The sequence below is a fragment of the Hyposmocoma kahamanoa genome, unplaced genomic scaffold, assembly GCF_003589595.1.
Source record: "Hyposmocoma kahamanoa isolate Upper Pololo Valley unplaced genomic scaffold, ASM358959v1 88, whole genome shotgun sequence".
Classification (NCBI taxonomy): Eukaryota; Metazoa; Arthropoda; class Insecta; order Lepidoptera; family Cosmopterigidae; genus Hyposmocoma; species Hyposmocoma kahamanoa.
Window position 1 is genome coordinate 16,244,721 of NW_020654466.1, and position 23,913 is coordinate 16,268,633.

Here is a 23,913-nt window from a genome sequence, read left to right on the forward strand (position 1 = left end):
AATTGACGCAATGGGTCTCTATTCATCTTTTGCGCATACAATGTGTAGAAAAAGGACAGTTAGCTATTTGATTATTTTGTGTGCGTTTGTAATTTATTTTTACGATTCATTTATATATAAATTAAATACGATAAAACTGTACAAAATAACACTTTTAAATGAGAACTATGATAACACAATATATTTCTTTAGTGAAAATATGATGAGTATGATTTTCTCACTCAAGTCTGCTCAAATCCTGACATGAGCATTGAGTAGAGTTCTAGAATACGACTCTCAAAAGTCAAATTTTTGCAAAAGATTATTCATTTTCGTGAAAAATATTATTTTTTTTAAATAGAACTTTTTTCATGACTCAACACTACACGCAACGTGATTTATTTACTTGATAGTATTTAAGTCAGATTATGATCTCCATATCTCCAATATTCTCAAGCTAAGCTATGGCTGTGACGTCATATCCCCACCCGCGAGGAAACGCGTAGCGTGTTCCATTTCAATGCCTTTGAGCCTTTGCAGCAAAATAAATGTTAGCACATTCATGTCATTGTTTTTGCATGAAAAAAAAACAGAAATTTTATATGCCTCCTCCCTACAAAATGTGCAATGAATCGATCACATTTATTCTATTTATTAATTTAATTTACATTGGATAACAGCCCGTTGCACCAAGTACATCAGATAAATGTCAGTTTTCCTTTTTCAAATATAAATATATTTGAAAATTATAAGGCATTTTTAGCAGCTATATTAAGTATTGCTGTATTAGCAATAGTATTATTATTATCACAGGAGACTGATTTATTTTAAATTTAGAAATTTGTTAAAAACCGATTTTATTTTATTTAAAAGGGTAAAAACGTAGAAGTAATATTTTACAAAAAAATATAAGGTGGATGCTTCATAAATATTGTAATTGGAAATGGTATGACCTAAAATACTTTATTATTCTACAGATAGTCCAGTATGTAGAATTAAAACTAACACACATAAACTGACGCCAAATCATCATAATCATAAGTTCTCTTCAGGAACAAATCAACCAGGGATACTCCAGCAATATCATGAAGGCCTGTATTAATAGGCAAGGCAGTCAATGTCACAGTAATGGAATTTCCTGACTCCAAAGGACCTAACTTTCTATTAGAAACTCCGCACCAAAGCAAACAAGAATCTTGAAGAGATCGGAGCTTTAAGATTAAGTCTAATGTCCTCTCACTTGCATTGGTAATCTTGCATCTGAAGTCAAATGGTTCATCTAAGGTTACTTTACTAGGCAACTGCTCATAAGTAACTCTTAAATCTCCATAATCAGGAGTCATTCTCTGCAACTGACTGGTTTGCAATCTGCCCTTTTCACCTAAATTAGATCTCCAAACAATATCCAACTTTCCGATATTCTTAGCAGCAGCCAATAGCTTTATTTCCTTAGAAATGCTCTCTCTTGGTGTGAGACAGTATAAATACTGACAGCTTTCTTGGGGTTGTAGCAAGGTAACATTACCAAAAACAGAAACATTGTCATTGATTTCATTGAGGGACCGTACTGAAAACTGCTGAGAACTTTCAAGGGAAACTTGCTCCAAAGTAATTGGACCTGAAGTGATATTCTGCACTTGAGCTTCAAGATAAACATCTTCTGATTCAGCATTGTAAAACTTTGTTTTTACATCCAGCGGTTTCATGACTTCAAACTTAAAAAACTTCCTAAATGAAGCCAATGTATTATAGTTAGACATGTATGTAACTTCGCATACTAAAATGTGGGTTCCCAAATCTTTAACTTCATGGTGTATAACGTCACTTAATGTCTCATCAACATCTAACATGATGGGAGACTGGTTTTGCTGAGTTGTTAATGGTATTCTTTGATAATTTGTTTGTAAATCTGCTTTAATAGAGACACTTTGTACAGGTTGATTTGTTTCATTGTGAACGCAAACATAACACGAGAAGGTTTCTCCCAAATAGATATTGCCGAAACTTTGCGGGAGTAGCAGGAACTGTCCCGCGGCAAGAGTTTCCATTTGAGTAACTGCCGTGGCGTCATCCTTCAAATAATTATTCAGAATGTTACCTGGTAGATCTTTAGAGTCGCAAGTTACGATTTTAGGACTTATTAATGCAGGCTTCGTTAATCTCATAACTTTTAAGGCCACCAAATGTTCAACTACTTCTTTGGTATCCATGGTGCCGTAGATTACAGAATACTTATCGAAGATTGGTCAAGTTTACACCACTGCAGAGGTTTGATTCTTAATCTTTTTCATATTCGTTCTGAAAAGACAAACATTATTATTTTGATTAAGCCCACATTAATTAGAGATTATATGACGAAATACCAATATTTCAGACGTTCATAAAATTATTCTTCGTCTTCACAACCCAGTAACCCATAAATAAATTAGAAAGACAATCCGCCATTTTTTTAACTTTTGGTATGGTTTGGTGAGTTGGTCTAATAATAAGTGTCATATGTTGTGCAAAAAAGAGAAAAGAGCTATTATATTTATTTTTTTTCCATCCATTTTTTTCATCCTTTATTATATAGGGCTCCTACAGCGTGCTAGCGAAATCGTGCGACTTTATAGAGTGTATAGTCTATGTTCGGTCGCAATGACTCCGTGACTCAGGCTCAACTCACACTGGCGCAGAGTCATAGCGCAGTCATAGCGTCGCGACCGGACGCGACACGTTGTTTTTCGCCTACAGCATATTCATCTTTATTTTACGGTACAAATTAGTGTCATGCAAATATGAAATCGCGCGACGACGCGTGCCTTCGCGCGTCGACGCTTGGTTAAAGTCAATGATCTATGTTCGGTCGCATTATTTCGTGACTTAGGCTCAACTCACACTGACGCAGAGTCAAAACGTCTCGCGACGCGACGCGTCATGTTTATCGCCTATCGCATATTAACCTCTATTTTAAGGTACAAATTAGTGTTAAGCAAATATGGAATTGCGTGACGACTCGCGCCTTCGCGCGTCGACGCTTGGTTAAAGTCGATGATCTATGTTCGGTCGCAATGACTCCGTGACTTAGGTTCAACTCTCACTGGCGCAGAGTCAAAGCATCGCGACGCGACGCGTCATGTTGTTCGCTTATAGCATATTCATCTCTATTTTACGGTACAAATCAGTGTTATGCAAATATGAAACCCAAAAATTCCATATTTGCATAACGTATCCATCCATATTTGCCTTCGCGCGTTGACGCTTGGTTAAAATCGAGCGTCTTGTAGTTGAAAAACAGGACGCGACGCGACGCTTCGACTCTGCGCCAGTGTGAGTTGAGCCTTCTAGCGAGGAAACAGTGCAGCGTTCATATTGGGTAATTTATGAATGTTCACGAAATTAACAAACAATTACTTACTACTACTTACTATTTTGTTTTTAATAAACTTCGAAGAGCTATCACTGGCGACTAATCGACAGCTGTTTACAATTCAGCAAACCTTTGGTATTAGTATTGTACAAACCTTTATCTGACGTCGTGAATTTCAGAATAATTAACATACCTACAGTGGAAATCAATAATATAATCACAACTTTTATAGTTGTAAAATTCTGTGTATCTGTCAACGAAGTATCAGAAAAATGCAAGTTTCAAAAACACTTGTCACTTATCACGATAACGCTGCACTAACTCCTTTAGTTTACACCATAGATCATACACTCTTTACACGTTGAAACAAATCTTTGCGAGTCGGTAAGATTGAAGTTGAGCAACATCACAGGTACTCTGCACCAGTCCTTAGAACAGAAACCGCCATGTTCTAATAATTCGCTGTCAAAACAAATATAACGAACATACCGATCCCATTGGAACACGCAATTTTTTTTTTACAATTTGACATTTCTCCATTTCTCGTACATAGCTGTGCTCTATTTTGCTTAATTTATTTTTGCGAATTCGATAGAAAATACTGAAAAGAGAGAAATTCCCTGAACTATAATCAAAACTATCGCGAGAGCAGTCGTAATTACAGTCTTGTATAGATTGTTGCGCTCCATGCAAAGTCCGTTTTAGTAATTGAGCTGTTCGTGTTAAAATATGATGTGGCCCAATCATAAAGAGTCGAACTGTGATTTTATATAGCAAATTAGATTTTAGTGTTAATTGTGTGTTCTCTAGTGAGTGTATCCAAAATGGCATATCAGACGCTTCTTCAGGAATACATGCTTTTTCCGCCCGTCACCAGGGCATATACCACAGCCTGCGTTATCACTACTTTGGCGGTTGTAAGTATACTAGAACTTTATTATACTCTTTTTTTTTCAATAATATATCAGATATTAATATTGTGTCTTAACACGTTCCCTGTGGAACTAGAAATCAAAAATTGACCCCTCACGTGCAATTTTTTTTTTTTGCAAATATGTCGGAATTGATATATATTAATACATTTATGGATAGAAAATTCATTTTCATAAACTCCCTTTCCATTATCTAATTTTTCCCGAGTGCCCCATATATGATACACGCACGTATGAGCTCTTTACTTGATGCCACATATATGGTGCATGCACGTACTAGTTGTTTACTTAATGCATCACATATAATTCATGCACGCTTAGAGTCATTTTGACAGATGTTTTAGTTAAATATCTGTAGTCTATACCGTGAAAAGATAGAAAAAGTTAGTGAAAGTTTATTATAAAGTGTTACGAGTTATATAGTTATCTAAGTGTTTGACAAAGTTTTGGTTTTATCAACATGTCATGATCATCAAATGGCAATGTCCACTGGTTTCAGGCCAATCATGAAACCTAAAATTGTATTAGATTACAATCGCGGCAAGAAGGGCATTGATATAGCTGATCAGCTCGCAAGTTACAATTCGCCCGTTCGCAAAACTTGTTTTTGATACAAAAAAATTGCGGGTGATCTGATGTCGGTAGCTGTTGTAAATGCAATTTTGATCTACAAGGACCTCCATCGAAATAATAAAATGACACTGCTGACAGGTCATGAAATAATTATCAGTCATCTCCTGGAAATTGAAGATGCTGAGCCGTTAGCTGGGCCATCAATGACATCTAACTTGTCCCGCCATGAATTGACCAAAATCCCACGCCGATGTGCTACCAAAATTTCCAGAAAGCGTTGTGTTGGTTGCTACAAAATTATGACTGAACAAGGCAACACACCTACAGAAGCTCGTGTAAAATGTGTAAAAAAGCATTGTGCCTTCATTGCTACAATGCTAGCCATTAAATAATGATTTTAGTTGTGCTTACCAGACAATTTTTGATTCTTGGGTTTTATGACATTCTTTATTTGATTATTGTTTGGTTTTTATTATCATGTGCCGTATACGCAAGTCAATAATTAGACCTTTCTAACTTGTAATAAAAAAATAATAAATATTTTTCGTGATTTATTTTGATAGTAATAATCTGGCAACATTGGTTAAAAAGTCATCCGGTACCACTTGCTTATTGTCACAATTTTTGTGGTCCATACGTGCAAGCAAATAAAGATAATCTAGCTTACACGTGCAAATTTTGAAAAACTTTTAAATTTACAAAGGGTCGTGTCTCATATGTGGTGCACTCACGTGTCGTTTGGACCTCGAAATGCATCACATATGATGCATGCACAGGGAACATGTTAAGTTACGAACATTCGAAATAATGAGCAAAATGTATTAATTTCTAAAAATATAGTGGCACTTTAACTTCCAGTTTTGTTTGCAAAGTCTGCATACTCCAATGTTATACCAACACAACGAATACAATACAAAATAGAATCATAGTGTTAGATAATTATGTGAAGTTAGAGACATTGTAATTAAATGTGATTTAATAAAAATTGGTACTTTTTAAATTTCCTCTTTGTGATAAGGCCCTTTAGTGTTGTTATCTAACTAAAGTAAAGATATAGGTGCCTAAAACAGAAATGTGCTTTCTGTTATAAGTAAATCAGTAGCATTGAAGTAAGCTCCAAGATTCAATTGTTTACATAATTTTAAATACTATAGTGCAATGTAAATAATAAGGATACAAAGAAGTAGATAATAGTAATCAACCCTGATGCAGATGATGAGTCACAACAAATATGTTAGAAATAAACAAATAAATAAAAATTATTCATTCAATCCAGCTGGAACGAACCAATGTCTTCTAGCAAACAGTGTGAGATGCTTTGCCAACGCAGATACATTTCTCACAGATGGTGCTACAACACAATATAAGTAAAAAATCATACATAGAAAAATTCATAAGGTTCGCTGGTTTGTAGCTTAGTTGGCATAGCATTTGGTGCTAGAAGACATGGGTTGAAATCCAGCCGGATCGAAAAAATGTTTTCTAAGTGTTTGATGTTTGTATTTAATAATTATAACAAATTAGTGGAGTAATTTCACAAAAAATAATTGAATATTATGGTGGTGAAACATCCTGATATTCAATAAAAACTGGATTTTACAAATAAAAATGAGTTGTTGTTTAGGGTATTTGTGACATTTGTTGGTGTGAACACTAATATAAAATTATTCCTATCATATTTGCAGTAGAACTGCTGTACGTTGACCGATTACTACAGCTGTAGATTATGCACACCAACTGCCAATCTTCTAGTGTAAATTGACCTTTATTTACTCTATTTTTGCAGCAACTTGACCTCGTGTCACCATTCCAATTGTACTTCAACCCAATCCTGATAGTGAAGAAGTACCAACTATGGAGGCTGATCACTACATTCCTCTTCTTTGGGAATCTAGGCTTCAATTTTTTCTTCAACATGATATTTACATACAAATATTGTAGAATGCTGGAAGAGGGTTCGTTCCGAGGACGGACAGCTGATTTTGTTGTCATGTTCATGTTTGGAGGATTTCTGATGATTGTATCCTTTTACGACTGTTTAAACTAACATATACAATAAACACAAATACTCATAATTTAGTCTGTAGAGTTAACATGTTACTCATCCCACTGACATGTGTGTCCACTTTGGTAAACCTTTTATAAATTTTTAATGGTGTATGAAAACACAGCTGTACATTAGTCAATATGTGGCTTTAGGACACTACAGCATCAAAATCCTTAAGGTGTTTCTGTAACAGTTGTATGTGGACACATCATAGGTTAAGGAAAAGATGTTATTGTTTTGTTTCGTGAAGATTATAAACAAAAACCTTTATTTATTTCTTGTACTTTAATTTTACTAAAGTTTACCCAAATCATACTTTGAATAGGTCAGTAGGCCAATGAACTTTTAAACAATCTTTGAGTAATTGTAAATTTAAAAAAAAAAAACCAACCTCAAAAGTTTGTGGAATTATGTCTGTTTGCCAAGTTTTATTGAAATCGGTTAATGGAAAGTGGGTGAAGTCCAATACACCGGATTCATACCCTAATTTGTCACCTTTAGAGGTGGAATATTTTCTTCAAATATGATTGGGGACACTACTGAGGTACCCCCTTTCTAACAAAAAAATCATCAAAATTGGCTCACAAATGTCGGAGTAATAGCATAACATATATACGAAAATGAAACAGTTGAATTGAGAACCTCCTTCTTTTTTGAAATCGGTTAAAAACAAACCGAATTGTTTGTCTTAGGCTACATCAATGCGGTATATTATTATGCTTCAATAAAAATACTTGCATAATAAAAATACATATGTACACTATTCAAATTAAAATAGCATCGCATAATCGAAAATGGTAATATATTATGATAAAAATATAGTTACAATGGTTACAATCTAAAAAGAATTTATCAATGATTGAATGTTGTCATAATTATTTACAATAATGAACACACGTAACCATGTACTTAGTTCTTATTGCCAAACTAATTTCCTTAATTACTGGAACAGTTATGTGCTTTCTTTGTCAATCTGCTATTTTTAGGACAAGCTTTTACAATCATGATTGTTTACGTCTGGTCCCGCAGGAATGTGTATGTGCGCATGAACTTCTTTGGATTAATGAACTTCCAGGTATAGGTTTTATAAAAATATTTGCTTATCATTACTATGTATGTAAATATTTCTATGCTTTTATCTAAGTTGGAAACAATGAATTTTTGTTTTATAATTTGTCAGTAATTGTTATGCTTTGGATCTTTGGGTCAACTCTACAACCTCATCACACTTGTATACAAATATCACATATTGATACATAATTGGCTTTGTCTAAGGACTACCTATCTCTACCTTTTGGTTGAATAAGTTCTTTATTTAAGATTTTATTTAGAAAATGAAGATTGCATATACAGGGTGTATATTTGAGACGGGACAGCAATACCAGCTACCTTAATCGTTGTAGTTACAGGAAAACGGTTCTAGAAGACTATCCATGAACTTTGAAGATATTTTGATTGGCATTCACAGATTTTGAAAAAGCAAGATAAAAGGCAATTTTTACAAAACCTTTTTTTTATGCCATTCGATCCGGTCTCTTGTGAGAATCAATAGTCTCTATGGGACCAATTGAGGTAAGAGTACTAGAAATGTCAGAAATCGTAAAAAACCTTTTACCACACATTTTATATGAAAAGTTTTTGTTACAAACGAAACTGACCATTATACAATTAAGACTTCAGTAAAACCAAATTATGATCATATCACATTTTTTAAATTAGGAGCAGCTTTGTTTTGTTTTGTTAATAGAGAATTGTCACTATTAAGACGATTTTTAATCAAAATGTTCTCAAGTGTGGAAACAAATTAATTGGAACACATGGTCCTATCAAATGGCCACCGCGCAGTCCTGATCCTACGCCCCTTGATTTTTTCTTTGGGGCCATGTAAAAAATGAAATTTATAACAAAAAAATACAACAGTGTTCAAGAATTGAAAGACGCACTTGCAGCAATTTTCAATGGAATCCATCCAAATAATTTCAATTTAGAAAGTAGAATTTCAGCCGCTACTTGTTCTTTGCGGAATAACTACCTAGAATAACTGATTACTAAATATGTCCCTACAAAATATATGGTAAAAAGTTTTTTCCGATTTCTGACATTTGAAGTACTCTTACCTCAGTTGGTCCCATAGAAACTATAGATCCTTACCAGAAACCGGACCGAATGGCATAAAAAAAGTTATGTAAAAATTGCCTTTTATCTTGTTGACTGAGCCATTTTTTCAAAATTTGTGAATTCCAATCAAAATATCTTCAAAATTCATGGATAGTCTTCTAGAACCGTTTTCCTGTAACAAAAACGATTAAGGTAGCTGCCTTGCTGCCCCATCTCAAATTTACACCCTGTATATATTTATATTTTTCAAAGAAACCAACATTTCGCGCCCTTTACTGTGTTGTTTGAAAATCAAATAGACACGATTTAAATCAAAATGTCATAGTTTATATTCCTATGCGAAAAAGTTAACAACTGAATAAGATTTTATTTTTCTTTATTTTATTATACAATTATTGTGGGAGTAATTTAAAAGGCAGTCAATTCAATATCCATATGTATGCATGTACGAGACCGCGTGCGTGCAAGCTAGATATACATATGTCTGTGGTGCAAGCCATTAAACCATTAGGATGTTTCATCATATGCTTGAGTAAACAATGAAATGGATAATCTTTACCTCATCTTACCTTATTGTATATGTTATGCAATTTATTTAAGAAATTATGTCCTAGTTCATGCTAAGCTCTTTTTCCATCCAAACTTATAACTGGAATGACATAGGATAAGAATACCTAATTTATTGTTTCTTAATTTTCAGTTACTTACTATCTTATAATTTTTCTCATAGTGAGGTTAAACAAAAAACATGACAACATCAAGTGCGATTTTAATTTCAGGCACCATACTTGCCGTGGGTGTTACTCGGTTTCTCTGTTCTTCTTGGCAATGCAATATCGGTGGATTTAGTGGGCATGGCAATTGGACACATATACTTTTTCATGGAGGATGTTTTGCCAAGACAGAGAGGAGGGTCAAAGCTGTTGAAGACACCCATGTTCCTGTAAGGGTGGTGTCATAACATTTTTTAAACAATTTGTTAATTCACATTCTTATACAATTAAATAATTGTTATGAAATTTTAACAATTCTCTATAAATTTTTATTGTTTGTGAAATTGGGCAACTTTTTTAAATATTTGAGTTTTTTACCTGTCAACCTGTGTACAATGTATTGAATGTCCATTTACTACATTCTTGATGTACCATCATGATTTAACCATCTTTCACGTCTTTTTTTCAATATCATTCAATTTGCAGCAAGAAACTATTCGACCCACCTCCAGAAGAGCCTGACTACGTTCCGCTACCGGAACTCGCTAACATTCGCCCCGGAGGCTTTGACTGGCGTCGACGTGACGATGGGAACGAGGACGACGACGACGACAGATAAGATCTCATAATCATGTACATAATTTGAATACCGTGTCCATGAACTAAAAAATGTATTGGCTGTGTTCAGACTTATAGATTTTGGATATTTTACTAGTTTCACACGACCATCTAGTGTGTGCCATAATCGAGTATTTCAGATTGAGTCGAATAAAGAGCGGTTACACATAGCGACTTTTAGTAGCGACGTAAACTGAAACGCGCGATTGCTTCGCTTCACTTGCGATTTAGTGCGGTAATACACGTCCGATTTCGTGTCTGATAGTCGGATCCGACTACCGGATCGGATTCACTCAATACACGTCCGATAGGCGTCCAATTCTTACATCAGGGGGCCTACTCTCGATCTCCGTCTGACATCCGTCCGAAACAGTTACTGTCAAATAAGTAATATTCGACAAAATTAAAAAACAAGTATCAAGTATGAAGCTTCATTCGCCCCCGGTGTGAAAAAAGAATACAGCTGTTGCCGAACAAAGCCGAGCAGTAGGTATTTTAAAGGACTATCCACACACATCAGGGCCGTGCCCGGAACGTGGACGGAGCGTATCCGTCCGTCCCGGCGCCGGCCCGGACACGGACATGTGTGAACAAGTTCATACAAAATAAACGCAACGATATCTTTTTGAGCCCCTGACGGAGCACGGCCCGTCCACGTCCCGGGCACGGCTTGGATATGTATGGATAGACCTTAATACCACAACTTGCCACTCGTCAAGTTTAATTAGTAAGGTTTAAACTTAATTCAACTTGTTGAGTTTATTTCTGATTATAGCATAACGTATATGTAATAGATATAGTAGTAGATATAGGGTACATTTTGACTTTCTTAATTATTTGATATATTTTTAAGCGTAACAATAATAATATAATAAATACATGTGGGAATGGAATTATGACCATTGCTCTCCCCAAATTTATAACCTTGATTTATGGGGATTTTGAATAACTTGCATTGGCAACGCTGTAAATCGGAGGGAAGAATCGGACGTGTATTTCGTCTCCCCGGAAAAGTATAGAGAGCGCGCCTTCAGACAATCGGACGCTATTTCCGACTCGGACGTGACGTCATGTCCGATCAGATTGTCGGATCGGATCCGATTATCGGATCGGACGTGTATTGAGTGATCATACAATTATATGGTACGAGCGCCTTCCGGTAGTCGGATCAGACTATCGGAAGGAAAAAACGGACGTGTATTGTCGCACTTAAAGGCGTGCGACTGCATCGACACAAACGCGTGACGGCGTCGATGCAGTCGCTTATGTTGAATTGTTACGAAAAATCTGTATAGGTTTATGCCCATTGTTTTGTCATTGTAAATTTAAAAGTAAAATACATAAAATAAATAAATGAGATAATTAAAAACGTGCATCGCGTTTGCATCGTTGCTTAAAGTCGAGCATATGTGTAAAGGAAGGCGATTAGCGACTGCATCGTTAATAAAGTCGTCGTCGCTACATCAGGGTATTTCTAATAAATATGAACTACAAGAGTTGCACACCTGAGAATATTCGGATATAACAACAAGAGATTCTTAATGTATGTACACCGCCAGATGAAGGTTGAGATTCAGTAATTTTAATGTTACTTATTTCTGACATGGATTTTTCCCCTACAAGCCTCCATAACCACCTGTTACAGTTTGCCCGTACCAACATCAGGTTTCTCAGCCTCCAGTCATTTCCTTGGAATGAATGGGGTGTAGTGTAGACCTATGCGTACTATATGTATACTCGAACTATTCTCAATAAATCAGTGTTATACCAGCTTTCGCTCGTTTCACTCATCGCCACCAGCTCCCATACTTACATGGCGACCTTGCCATATTTGGGCTCTGCCGCTCGCGCCGCGACTTATATTGCAAATTAAATAAAAATGATATCGGACAATAAGTGATTGAAATACGCGTTTACTGACATTGTGTGCATCAGTTAAAATATGTAACTCCCAAGCTTCTAAACCGGAGCCACAAACTTCACGAATTACATCCCAAATCGGCTACCACAACACAATAACCAGCACCCAGGTAGAAACACACTTCGGGATGATTTCTTGGTACATGCTGGCGTTTATTCTAATTTTTATAATTGTCTGAACAATCATTGTCGTGCGCTATTGCCTTCTTCTCTTGTGCCACGAGTTCCAGTGCTCATTTCCGATTACCCCAATTGGAACAATCGAAGCTTCTTTCTACAAGTTCTGTACTAATGCGTACTAGTTCTCTCATCATACATCTCTTAATAACACGGATTGGACTTACATGATCCTTAAATTCCATGTCACTCCTTCCAGTTCGTTCACTTTTCTCACCTTGAAATACTCTCCTCCTCCGTAGCTTCTCTCCTGTCACCGTTCATAAATCATTTTTAAAAACTCACCGTTATACATCGCATGGGTACCACATTGACATCATTAATTCTGTTCAGAAACTTAACCGATTTCATCGAACCTCGCGTTTACTGCGACAGTTATCATTTAGTCGGTTCCATGTCACGGAATTTAAGGATCATGTAAGTCCAATCCGTGTTATTAAGAGATGTAGGATGAGAGAACTAGTTCGCAAGCCAAGTTTTTCCTTACTTGCTTTAGAATAACTTTTTTTCTTGCAACTACGAGTCGCTTATATTCTGAATTTTGAGGTATTCGCCACGTTAATATGTGGTAATAAACAATATGAGACCTCACTGTTGATGTAATTAACTTTTCCCAATACGGCGAAAAATTTTGAAAAAAAAAATAAAAACGAAACATTTAAAAATACGTATTATTACGAACCTAACAAAGTTACAAGGTTTCAAGAAAGTGTAAGAGGTGATATGAAGATCTTTCGAACTATGTACGACACTTTTATGCATTGTTTTTAAATTAAGTCAAGGATTTATTTATTTTTTATTTTTTTTTTCAATTAATCTGGATAAAAATTATGTAAATTTCAAAATTATTTTTACCATAACTAAGCAAATTTGTCACTCGGGAGTTCTACTCTGTTTTAAATCACTAGATTTGTAGGTTTTTGCAATAAAAAGCCATGTCCGAAAAATGACCTCTATAACACACTGTGCAATGGGAAGTGCTTTTTTAAATTTGTCATTAATTACAGTGGTTGGTGAAACTAACGGAATTAAATTAAACTGATACGCCATACGTGTGTGGTCCTCCAAGGGCCTCTAATGTTTTAAGTATCACCTTACAATTATAGTACACAACACCTGGATATGTTTGATAGTCATGAAAACTTATGTGAACGCACCCATGTGCTCTTGACAAGTTAACGAAGGCTGTGCTCCAGAGTGTATGTATATTTTAAAATACTCTTGATTTTCATTTTTCTTGTCTTCGATGTACAAATTTCACAATTTTATAGTTCATGGACCGAATTTATGTGTATATTTAAAAACAAGCCAAACATTTAACTTTTAAGACAATATTCTTAAACTACATCGAAGAGGCACCTTTCTTTAGAATGAGTGATTTAATTTTATAATTGCATACAAAATGAAATGCATAGTATGCTTTGCATATATATGCAATTGTTCTGTACAAATTGTAAAAAACTCAAGTGAATACTTCCTTTTTTTTGATGTTACCTATTAATTAACTAAATATGTATTTCAGTAATAAGGTGTATATAGATAGGGGTTTGTTAATGAAAATATACATAGTAATATATTAAAAAGCGTTTTTTTCCGCGATATCTATTTATGTATCATATCTATTCTGCTTTATATAAATTTTTGAAGATAGTGAGCACACAATTCATCGTATATAATTTTTTTGGGTTGGTCTTTGCCTGGTTTTGGAGACCTAAGTTTCCGGTTCGTGGTCGCCCTCACTGCCTGGTAGACAACCAGTAAAGGATGTAGCTTTTTTCAAACTATCTTGTTGGTGATCCACTATATGCTCTTCTACCCTTAACTATGCTCGATATAGATTAGCCAAATCTAAACCAGGCAAGGACCAACCCAAAAAAGTAATCGATTCTTTATTTATAATCTTTCCATTCCACACAACTGGTTGTCTACCAGGCAGTGAGGGCGACCACGAACCGGAAACTTGGAGACTATCCACCACGAAGTATCCTCAATAGTGACCAACCAAAGATAGATACAGAAAGTGTTGTTGGGCTAGATCGAGATAATGAATACAAAATCATTCGTAATCGATTCTTTATTTCTAATCTTTCCATTCCACACAAATTATTTAGCAATACAAATTACTTTCTCTTTTTGAAAACAATCTTTCACTTTTTTTTTAATAAAACAATTTGATTAAAAAATAGAAATTTATGAATTCCCATCTTCTTATTAGTTTTACTGTCACAGCACAGAATTAAATACAAACAGCTTTCCACAACAAATTTAATCAATGACGTTTGAAACTAACTAAATAAAAAATAATGTGGCCATTGTAAAACAGTTAAATGGTCGTTTAAGCCTGGTCAAATATTTTCAGAATTTAGGCTGGGACACATCCAGCAGATAATAAGTCAATCTGGGTAAACCAGCGGTTAGAAATCTGGGCGCCATACGTGGTATTTGGAGTTTGAGCGTTGCCGCATGGACATGACGTCGTCGCAACGCTATAATTTCGACGTAATAGTTGTTTGCGTCGTTTCAACGCACCATGTGGCATGTCGGGTACAACGCAGCGTCGATTCAACGCCGACGAAACGCCCGTGTGGCAATGCTCTTTATCTGAGTGCTATGGGTAGTGGATTTGATTTCACTATAGTGAGTATCACTTACTACACGAAATTCCCCTGTTTGAGGTAATTATCTGGTCTATTTATTTATTACACGGAACTGGATTACTCGCATGCTAAGCGTTTTTTTACGATCGTTTTAAGACCACGTAAAACAACATCCAAATATCCATAACCCTATCAAATAATGCGTTATAATTTGTGACAGTCAAAAGTAGCAGTTTTCTGCTAAATAGCTTTCCGCACACATTTTATGCCCATCGAGTATGACGGCGCAACTAGATGCAATAATGTATAGGGGTAGCATAAGTTCTGAATATTTACTGCCAGGTTAAGGTACTTGTAACTTTATATTTGTGACAATGACCTAATAATATGATTTCTCTAGGGTCGTGTCGGCAAATGATTGGCGTCAATTCTGTTGAGCGTTTCACTAAAACTAATTGAAAGTATTGTATATATATACAATATAATATATATTACGTTGTTAGGGGAAATTGAGAGGTTCCTTACAAATCTAGATTTTTTTTATATTAAGGATGGTTCTAAGTTTTTTGCTTCAGTACTGCGTTTTCGATTGTAGAAATAAAGCTATTAGTTTAAAAATAAAATTCTTACGTTACTCAAATCACGGTTTCCCCTAACATACGTCTTAAAAGTAATAGAAATTTTGTTGCAAATAAATGTATTAAATTGGGACAGCAATCTTTAGCCATTGTACTTTAGATTTTAACTTAATTTTACGATTTCCGGCTTCATAGTTGTTTTAAACGACTATTTTGAATGTGTATAGCTTTTAACTGGTAGTGATGTTTTAAGTAGACGAAACAACACATGGCGTTGTTGGTACAATAAATTAGTTTTATAAAAACGCCAACAGAATAGGGTTTGAAAGCTGAATGAAAAATTATAGCATACATAAAAGTATGCATAAACAAATTAAAAAAAATGTTAAGAAGAACCTCTAGTGGTCATTGTTTTGAAACTTGTAACATTGATTTATATCTACAGTAACAACAAGAACAGTAAAACTATATCAGTCTTCAGTCAAACATTGATACACTCACTCTATTCAAGAGCTGTTCATTTGATTCGTATTTTTCCATAATCATTTTCACTAAACAATGGGATTCACATACATAAACATATCGCAATAAATCAAGTACAAAATCACAAATTTTTCAAGTGTAATTGAAAATAAGCTAAGATTTTAACACATCCTTTATACACAGTTACTTTATATGAATGCGAAAATTCTTGACTTACTATGAAAACCAACGTTAGTTCCATTATAATTTCCAATAGTATTAATTCACGCAGTTTTTTATTGTATACGTATATATACCTAGTCATGGACATTACATTTAGAAGAATGCTAAAAAAAGATTGAATCATATGAATGACTGGCCACATAATGTACCAGAGCATTCTTTTTTCAAATTAAATGTTCTGGTTTATGTGGCCATTGATTCATATGAACATTGTTATCATATCATTATTCAACCTTTTTAGGTTTCCTCTAAATATAAGTATAGACGAATTACCTATATGGGAAGAATAAAAACAAATTAATTCCAACATTGAGAAACAAAAGAAGTTTTTAATGTCAAGTTAGTAGGTTTCGAGTTCATTAAAAATAACCATGTATTGAGGCCGAATTTTCAACTCGACTACTTTTATTTCACGTTCTTTCAGTTTTGTCCGTTTAATGTTAACATTTTTAGTGTTGCCTTTTAAAATATTATCTTTACAATGTTTAGTTGAACAAATTGAAATATTTTCGAAAAAATGAGGCAAAATCCGATTTTATTTGGAACTGTCTTATAAGCTGGAGAATTCTTGGAGTTGCAAATCGTTTTAAAAGGAATTTAGTTACAAACTACTTCATTAAAACACATCTCAGTTTGCTAAATCAGCTCCATTGTTCAGAAATAAACTATAACAAATTCAAAACGTATCGCACACCGGCTTTAATAGTGTCACAAATCGAAAATCAATTTTTTTTTGCTAGAAACTTCCCTACTTTTCAGTCTGAAGTCCTGCCGTGCTTACGATAAGAAAAGTAAGTCTATATGAATTTCAAAGATACTTACTGTTAATATTATAAGCACGACAGAGTTAAAGACGTTACTTAGTCTAAAAATAACACTAGATATAAGAACGAATGTTAATTGTAAAACATTTACGTGTAACTTTGTTAATAAAGAAATTTCAAAATCGATCAGTTTAAAGTTAGGTTTTGTTGTTGGCACCAAAGCTGACCGCGAAAATACAAGAATAAAAAAAATGTCACTTCAGATCGGTAGGGTATTTATTAGGAAACATAACCATTATATTTTTACTTATTACGTTTACCATTATTGAATTGTGCCAATATTGAAGCTGGTGTGTGATAGTTCAAAGTGAATTGTTAATTGAATATCTTTTGCCTCATCAAGTACTCGTATCTATAAAATCTACCATCGAAATCAGATCCTACTATTATCACGATGTTATTGTGTGACCTTTAAGAAACTAGTAATTTATTGCTTTATTAACAATTGCAAAGTAAACAATGTGAAAGTAGCCTAGTTACAATAATTACAAGTTGACCAAAAATAAAATCGCAAGTTTTTGGTGTCGTTGTGTAATAACTAATTTCTACTATTTAAATTTTTGCTTACCATCCCCCTACATATTTGTCGTAACTAAGATTAACTTACAAAGTTTTCAAACAGAACATTTTCCATTGTTCGCTACACGTCTACCTTTTGTATACATCTGTGTACTCCAACGAGTACTGACGATAGAACGAATTACAGGTCAAGATTGTCCTAAACTAAAAATACGCTCAGAAAAAATATTGCCAAATGTAAGTTACGACAGTTGTCACTTGTCAGGAGAAGGACGGTATGTCCAGAGGACTTGTGCCTAAAATCTACGTACATCACATGAGGACATTTTCATAGCGCTACAATTGCAAGTAGCACCGTTATGTCGTCTGGTTTTCCTCCTGCAAAGACGTAAACAACGAATTAGTCACACTCATAATATAAATACACAATAAAGAAAAGTACTTTCAGGACAAACTCGTAAGTAATATGGATTGTTGCTATTATAATAGTAACTTCTATGTAATACTCTTACACAACAGCAGCTTATCCTTACTAAACACAAAGCAAATTAAAAAAATATTGATAATAGAATAAGAGTTCGTCCAGGGAAATACTGCCTAAGTACCTTACCTATTTCTGCCGCCAAGCAGTAATCTTAGCATTACTGAGTTCCGGTTTTGAAGGGTAAGAGTGCTGGTGAAATTACAGGCACGTGGGACTTGTCAATTTATGTCTCAGGGTGACGTGGTAGTACCCGTCAGATCTTTGCGATTTAAAGCTCTGAGTGGCATTGCAACTGTTATGGACAGGCCTATAGCTAACCAGCAGGCGCACGACTTGTTCGTTCCGTCACTTGATATAATAAAAAAATATTGGCAGAATTTATCCACGTTATTTAGCCCAAAATGGCTAAAATGCTGGCGCATTATGCAGCAATAGAGCTCTTTATGAAAGATTGTTCAGGAAAGTACCACCTTTATCTCACCTACTGAGTCTCCTTCTTGGACATTAATTGCCATGGCCGATCTGGAAGTCTTTAAATAGTCTTCGGTCTCAGGTTGGTCGGAGCAAGGACAATTTGTTCAGGTGGGGATTTACTGGTGGCTACTAGTGACGCGGTCAGCGTGGCCTAGTGCTGGGCCACGATAGTATAATCTATGCCATCGATACGATAAGAAAAAGGGAAGTATTGCCACCTTGCCTATTTCTGGCGCCAAGCAATAATGTAACCATTAGGTGCGTTCCGGTTTTGAAGGGTAAGGGTGCTGGTGAAACTACAGGCACATGGGTCTTGTCCAGTTATGTCTTACGGTGATAGATGCAGTCGCAGTGCCCCTAAGACCTTTGTGATTTAAAGCTCTGAGCGGCACTGCAACTGCTATGGACAGCGTTTCGTTTACTACCAGGCGCATTTATTCGTCCCGTCACTTGGTGTAATAAAAAACTTTTTTTAGGCTCTAATGCTTTGTGTTTGAACACAGAAAACATTTTTGTTGTTGAATTCGGTGTTGGTTCTTAATTATTGTCCTAATTATAAATCGAATACCGAAATTCGAACATAAATAGTGGGGTTGATTAGTAACAACCATGGCATACATTTTTTATGCAATCTTATTTTAAGACAAGGTGTAAGTGAACATTGCAATTTCGTTAACAATTAAAAGCGACATGTGACGCTATCTTTTTTTTTTAAACTAGGTACTTGACAACAATTTTTGTGTGTCTATTCGATTTTTTCATTATAGTTTTACTCTCTTAGTTAAAAATAGAACAGTGGATCAATAGGTTTAAAAAAAATAGAATAGTTTAAAAAAATTAAGTCCAGGTTTCTCATAACCTTAAGTCGCATCCTTGGTGTAATAAGGACACATTTGCAAAATGACAACTATATTAGTCGACAACTTTTTTTTATACTTTAATAGGAAAGTTATAAAATTTCACATAAATACATTCATGTTGTTCGTATTACTTTTATGACTTTCATATGATAAGCCCTGTTGAGGTTTTACAGGAGTACGATGGTTATGACATGATATTATAAAAAAGCGGATTTCATAAAGCGATCTCTATTTGCCAACTTTGATTGCACACTTTTGTTGCTTTATTTTTTTTATTGCAAACATGCAATTCCTCATCCCCGAATTTAAACATTTGGCTGTAGTGTAAAACACAATTCAAGTTTAAACTAATTATGTGTGCCATGTCCCGTGTGACGAATGTTAAAAATCGCAACTATCAAGAACGTTTATTCCAATTAGGTAAAGTGTTGGTATATTTCAATTTTTTGAGATTATGGTTTTTTTATGATATCAAGTGACGGGATGAACAAGTCGTGCGCCTAGTAGTAAGCGACACACCTGTCCAAAGCAGTTGCAGTGCCACTCAAGAGCTTTAAATCGCAAGATCAGAGGGGCACTACTACCGCGCCCCTCATCCTGAGACAAATGGACCAATCTCATGTGCCTGTATTTCACCAGTACCCTAACCCTTGAAAACCGTAACAGTAATGGTTACATTACTGCTTGGCGGCAAAAATAGGCAAGGTCGCCTAACGACGAGGTACCTTAACGAACTCTTTCACAAGGAGCTCTACTACTACTTATATTTTGGTAGACCTATACTTGGGAATATATTATGCCATTTTAACTAATAGCCATGTGAATAAATGTGTTAAGAAAAAGTACAATATGTATTTTTATAAACTTAGGCAAAATAATGACTATAATGTAATCAATAAAATGTTCTTCAGCAAATAAGGGACTTTTATTTACTAAAATAAACAACTGACCTATAGCATCTATGCCATTCTGTCGTGCACTCTTTGCGAAAGGCGACATGTAGCAGCCATCAAAAGACAAATTACGGGCCATCCAAGCTATGGAGTTGGCCACAGCCTGTAATCTTTGGGGATCCCCTGCCAGCTCCTGGGCCCGTCTCATTTCAGCTACTAGCACCGGCTCGGGTACGTTGTCGAATACTCCGTCTGTTGCCACCAGGATCACGTCTCCTGTTTCCACGGGGAACTCTGATGTTTCTGCAGATTCCGGCCTGTAAATGATATTTATTGTTATTTATTATTATGTGTTGTTTAATAATATGGAATGGTGTATGAATGACGAACACCGCGTGTTATATAAATTGATGGGTTTCAGTACTATAGAGACCAATCTCAAAACATTTAATTCATCAGGAAGTTGGTTTAAAAACTGAGACGTCCTACGAACAACTTCGGTTTACATTGCGGCGGTCCTGGGTTCGATTCCCGGTAGGAGCAATTTGGGAAATGAACTTTTCAAAATTGGTTCTGGTCTGGATGTTCTTGGGAAGTGTCCCCGTGAATTTCGTTGCTCTGGTAATTAAAGAAGAGAGAATTCCCTAGTTTGAGTAAGGCAATTGGTGTAGCTTTCTGGCGCATAATTATTATTATTATATCGCATCGTTGTCATATGGTTATTTTAACCAGTGATAATCTCGGTGACCCATTCACAATATAACTTGAATATTTTCTGAACAAATCTCAGAATTAAAGAATAACTATTTTGGATTAGGCCACTATTCTTCAGAAGCAGCGATTTAATAGACATAGACAGCGTTTAACCTTGTGATCGTTTATCCTGTAGCAAAAATAAGCACTGAATGTTGCAATGAATGCATAAGTAGTAAGTTAGTATTATTTTCCTTACTCGTTTTGTTCACATGCAAATAACGGAGACTAGCATTTGAGTGTTACTTGCAATTATGTCCTGTACAAATGGCAAAAACTAATTATAGTCTGTACTCGTACACAACTATGAAATTCAGTCATTAGCTTGAATTGTCGTGATTTATGTACATGCAAATTAACATAATAATATAAAAGTAACGGGACTTACTCGCGTAGTATTTTAGTCGGAAGCGGTCCGATTAGTTTCGACCATAATCAATGGTCTTCTTCAGGGGTTGCGTGCAACGTTCGCGACCGCGTCACGTCTAGCACTGCTGGACACGTCACGTCACGTCTAGCACTACTAGACGTGCCACGGTCGCGAACGTTGCACTCAACCCCTGAAGAAGAATATCGATTATGGTCGAAAATAGTCGGACCGCTTCCGACTAAAATACTACGCGAGTAAGTCCCGTTACTTTTATATTATAATGTGTGATAACCGTGTTAGTTTTCATAATAAAATGCAGATTTCATAGAAAATTGTAATACAGTTCGTTCTTTTAAGACTCATTTTTAACGCTTTGAAAAATACGTATTGGAATATTTACTTGGAAACATTTTGGTAACTGAAGTGCCAACAAATCATCCACTGAAGTAGATTAAGCTAGAAAATTCCTCAACATCGTATCAAATAGAACGTGACCATATCATCGGCAAGAAGTCATTAATTGTCATATAAATTATATAGCAATTAATGACTTCTTGCACTAAGTCGACGATATACGACCTGTCTTGAGCGGGACCGTCCCGCTTTTAAGCTTCGTGTCCCACCGTCCCCAAAATACTTAAAAATCTCCCGCTTTATCAAAACAAGACATGACAACAAATATAAAAAAATGGCGCGAAAGCAAAAAATATACTACACAAGATTTGTTATTTAAAAAAAAATATCATTAAACATTTTTTTATTAATTTGTTTTCTTCATTAAACATTTCATTTCATTTTCGTAAACATGTTTTACTTTTAAAACATTCACATTCACAATTTATTACCCCGCTCTAACGGAAAAAGATGATAATGATCACTTTAACCAATATATAAATACTGATCAAAGCATTTCTGCCCTCGTAACAAAAACAGGCACAACTATGCGTACTTTGTACGACAGTTGTGCCCTTTTTCGTTCCGACGGCAGATTTGGCCTTTACATTTACTGTATATGCCACTCCATTCTGTCAAGCAAATGACCAATATGTTTTATGAATCTATGTATGATACGGTATAGTTTTGCATCGTACTTGTACATGTACGGCTTGCTTTGGGCCTAAGATGTTACGTTTCATATTCCGTAAACTGTACCAGTTTATAGCTACGAGTTTCAAAATCATCGTTTCATGAAATCGCTACAACACTGAGGTAGATTGTCACGGCTTTTTCCATAATCCTTTAACTGTACTTAGCACTAAAATTTATTCGTCTACATACCGAAAAGTTACATCTCAAACAATTTACATCTTAACTCTTTGAAACAAGGATCAAATTCAATGGCAAGGATTTGCTTTATTGTCACAAATTGTTGATTTTGAAAGCGGCGTCCAATTGTTTCTTCCTAATTAAACGCACGTTAGCTACGGCGGCGAAATACGGTATTCCATATGACAGATTTATATAGCTGTTTCAAATCATTTAACCTTCTGCTCGGTATGTTCACGACAAAATAACTATATTAGTAATAGATAAATAGTTTATTTCCGGTTCTAGGATTTAACTCCAAGGATCGTCATCTAAAGTCCAATAGGAACAGGGGTGTCATCTGCCAGTATTTTTTTTAATATATAATAGCATGGACCAATAACTCAAGAGGACTGCTAATCGTCATACAAGATAGCGTAGCCGGGTATTTAGTACCTATTGGTACACTAGATGTCGCGACGATTACCAAATAGCTATTTTGTAACGTTATTTTACATTGACACATTGATTCTATCAAATCTGCTTCTAGTGATAACAAACACGTCAACTAGATGGCGCTATATTTTACCTCAAAATGGATATGCACCTGGAGTCGTATACAAATACATTGTAAAAAAAAACAATCGCAACTCACAACGTTTCCATCCTCTAAATAATAACTAGAACACTACTTTGTCTATTCTAATGCCATTTAGACATATTGATAGTTTAGCTTAAAATTATTCATATTTCAATGTTACTGGGTGTAAGAAGCGAGAAAAAACAATGGCTACGGTGATTTTAGGCTGAGAACACCGAACGTGCGAAATAATATTTTTTAATTTTATTTGTAATTCCAAGAAGTATGATATCGCAGATATTGCATTGGTCCCAAAGGGTCATATCGGAACGCCACACAGTGGGCCCAAATTGATAATTCTTGGACATAGGAATAACTTGTGGAGTATCGAGCAAATTTTTTTTATGTGATATATAATAACATTCCTAACAACTTTTATTCTTGTATGATTTCTTGAAAAGTTGATAGATTCAGAGAAAAAAAAATTTTTGTATGGACAAATATACATTTTATTTTTTATCTCAAAATATACGAAAATCTAATGTGCGTGGGTTACTTACAGTATAGTTCCCATCATTTTCTATGTAGAAAAAAATAATCCGTCT

General features: G+C 35.1%; 3 protein-coding genes across 3 annotated transcripts in view; 1 reads left to right on the forward strand and 2 right to left on the reverse strand.

Moving 5' to 3' along the window:
- Positions 1-876: 876 nt before the first annotated feature.
- On the reverse strand, positions 877-2,386 carry LOC113235625 (trafficking protein particle complex subunit 13). Its single transcript, XM_026471404.1, has one exon. The coding sequence runs from the start codon at positions 2,187-2,189 to the stop codon at positions 981-983; it is 1,209 nt and encodes a 402-aa protein (XP_026327189.1). The 5' UTR covers positions 2,190-2,386; the 3' UTR covers positions 877-980.
- Positions 2,387-3,803: 1,417 nt separating this feature from the next.
- On the forward strand, positions 3,804-11,491 carry LOC113235758 (derlin-2). The gene is made up of 5 exons (XM_026471645.1): positions 3,804-4,245; positions 6,620-6,853; positions 7,833-7,955; positions 9,778-9,941; positions 10,198-11,491. Exons 1-5 carry the CDS (start codon positions 4,153-4,155, stop codon positions 10,328-10,330), a joined length of 747 nt encoding a protein of 248 aa, XP_026327430.1. The 5' UTR covers positions 3,804-4,152; the 3' UTR covers positions 10,331-11,491.
- Positions 11,492-17,165: 5,674 nt separating this feature from the next.
- LOC113235613 (protein phosphatase PTC7 homolog) overlaps positions 17,166-23,913 on the reverse strand; it is a 26,588-nt gene continuing 19,840 nt past the window's right edge. The window contains exons 4-5 of the mRNA XM_026471383.1: positions 20,418-20,677; positions 17,166-18,027 (exon numbers count right to left, since the gene is read on the reverse strand). Of these exons, the coding sequence (XP_026327168.1) occupies positions 17,978-18,027; positions 20,418-20,677 (310 nt within the window). The 3' untranslated portion in view covers positions 17,166-17,977. The remainder of the gene's footprint in view (positions 18,028-20,417; positions 20,678-23,913) is intronic.

Excerpts from the sequence above, each read along its gene's own strand:
- LOC113235625 (XM_026471404.1), bottom strand. The coding sequence starts at position 2,189 with ATGGATACCAAAGAAGTAGTTGAACATTTGGTGGCCTTAAAAGTTATG.
- LOC113235758 (XM_026471645.1), top strand. The coding sequence starts at position 4,153 with ATGGCATATCAGACGCTTCTTCAGGAATACATGCTTTTTCCGCCCGTC. Across the intron at positions 4,246-6,619 it reads TTATCACTACTTTGGCGGTT|CAACTTGACCTCGTGTCACC; the intron begins GTAAGTATACTA and ends CTATTTTTGCAG. Across the intron at positions 7,956-9,777 it reads TTGGATTAATGAACTTCCAG|GCACCATACTTGCCGTGGGT; the intron begins GTATAGGTTTTA and ends TTTTAATTTCAG.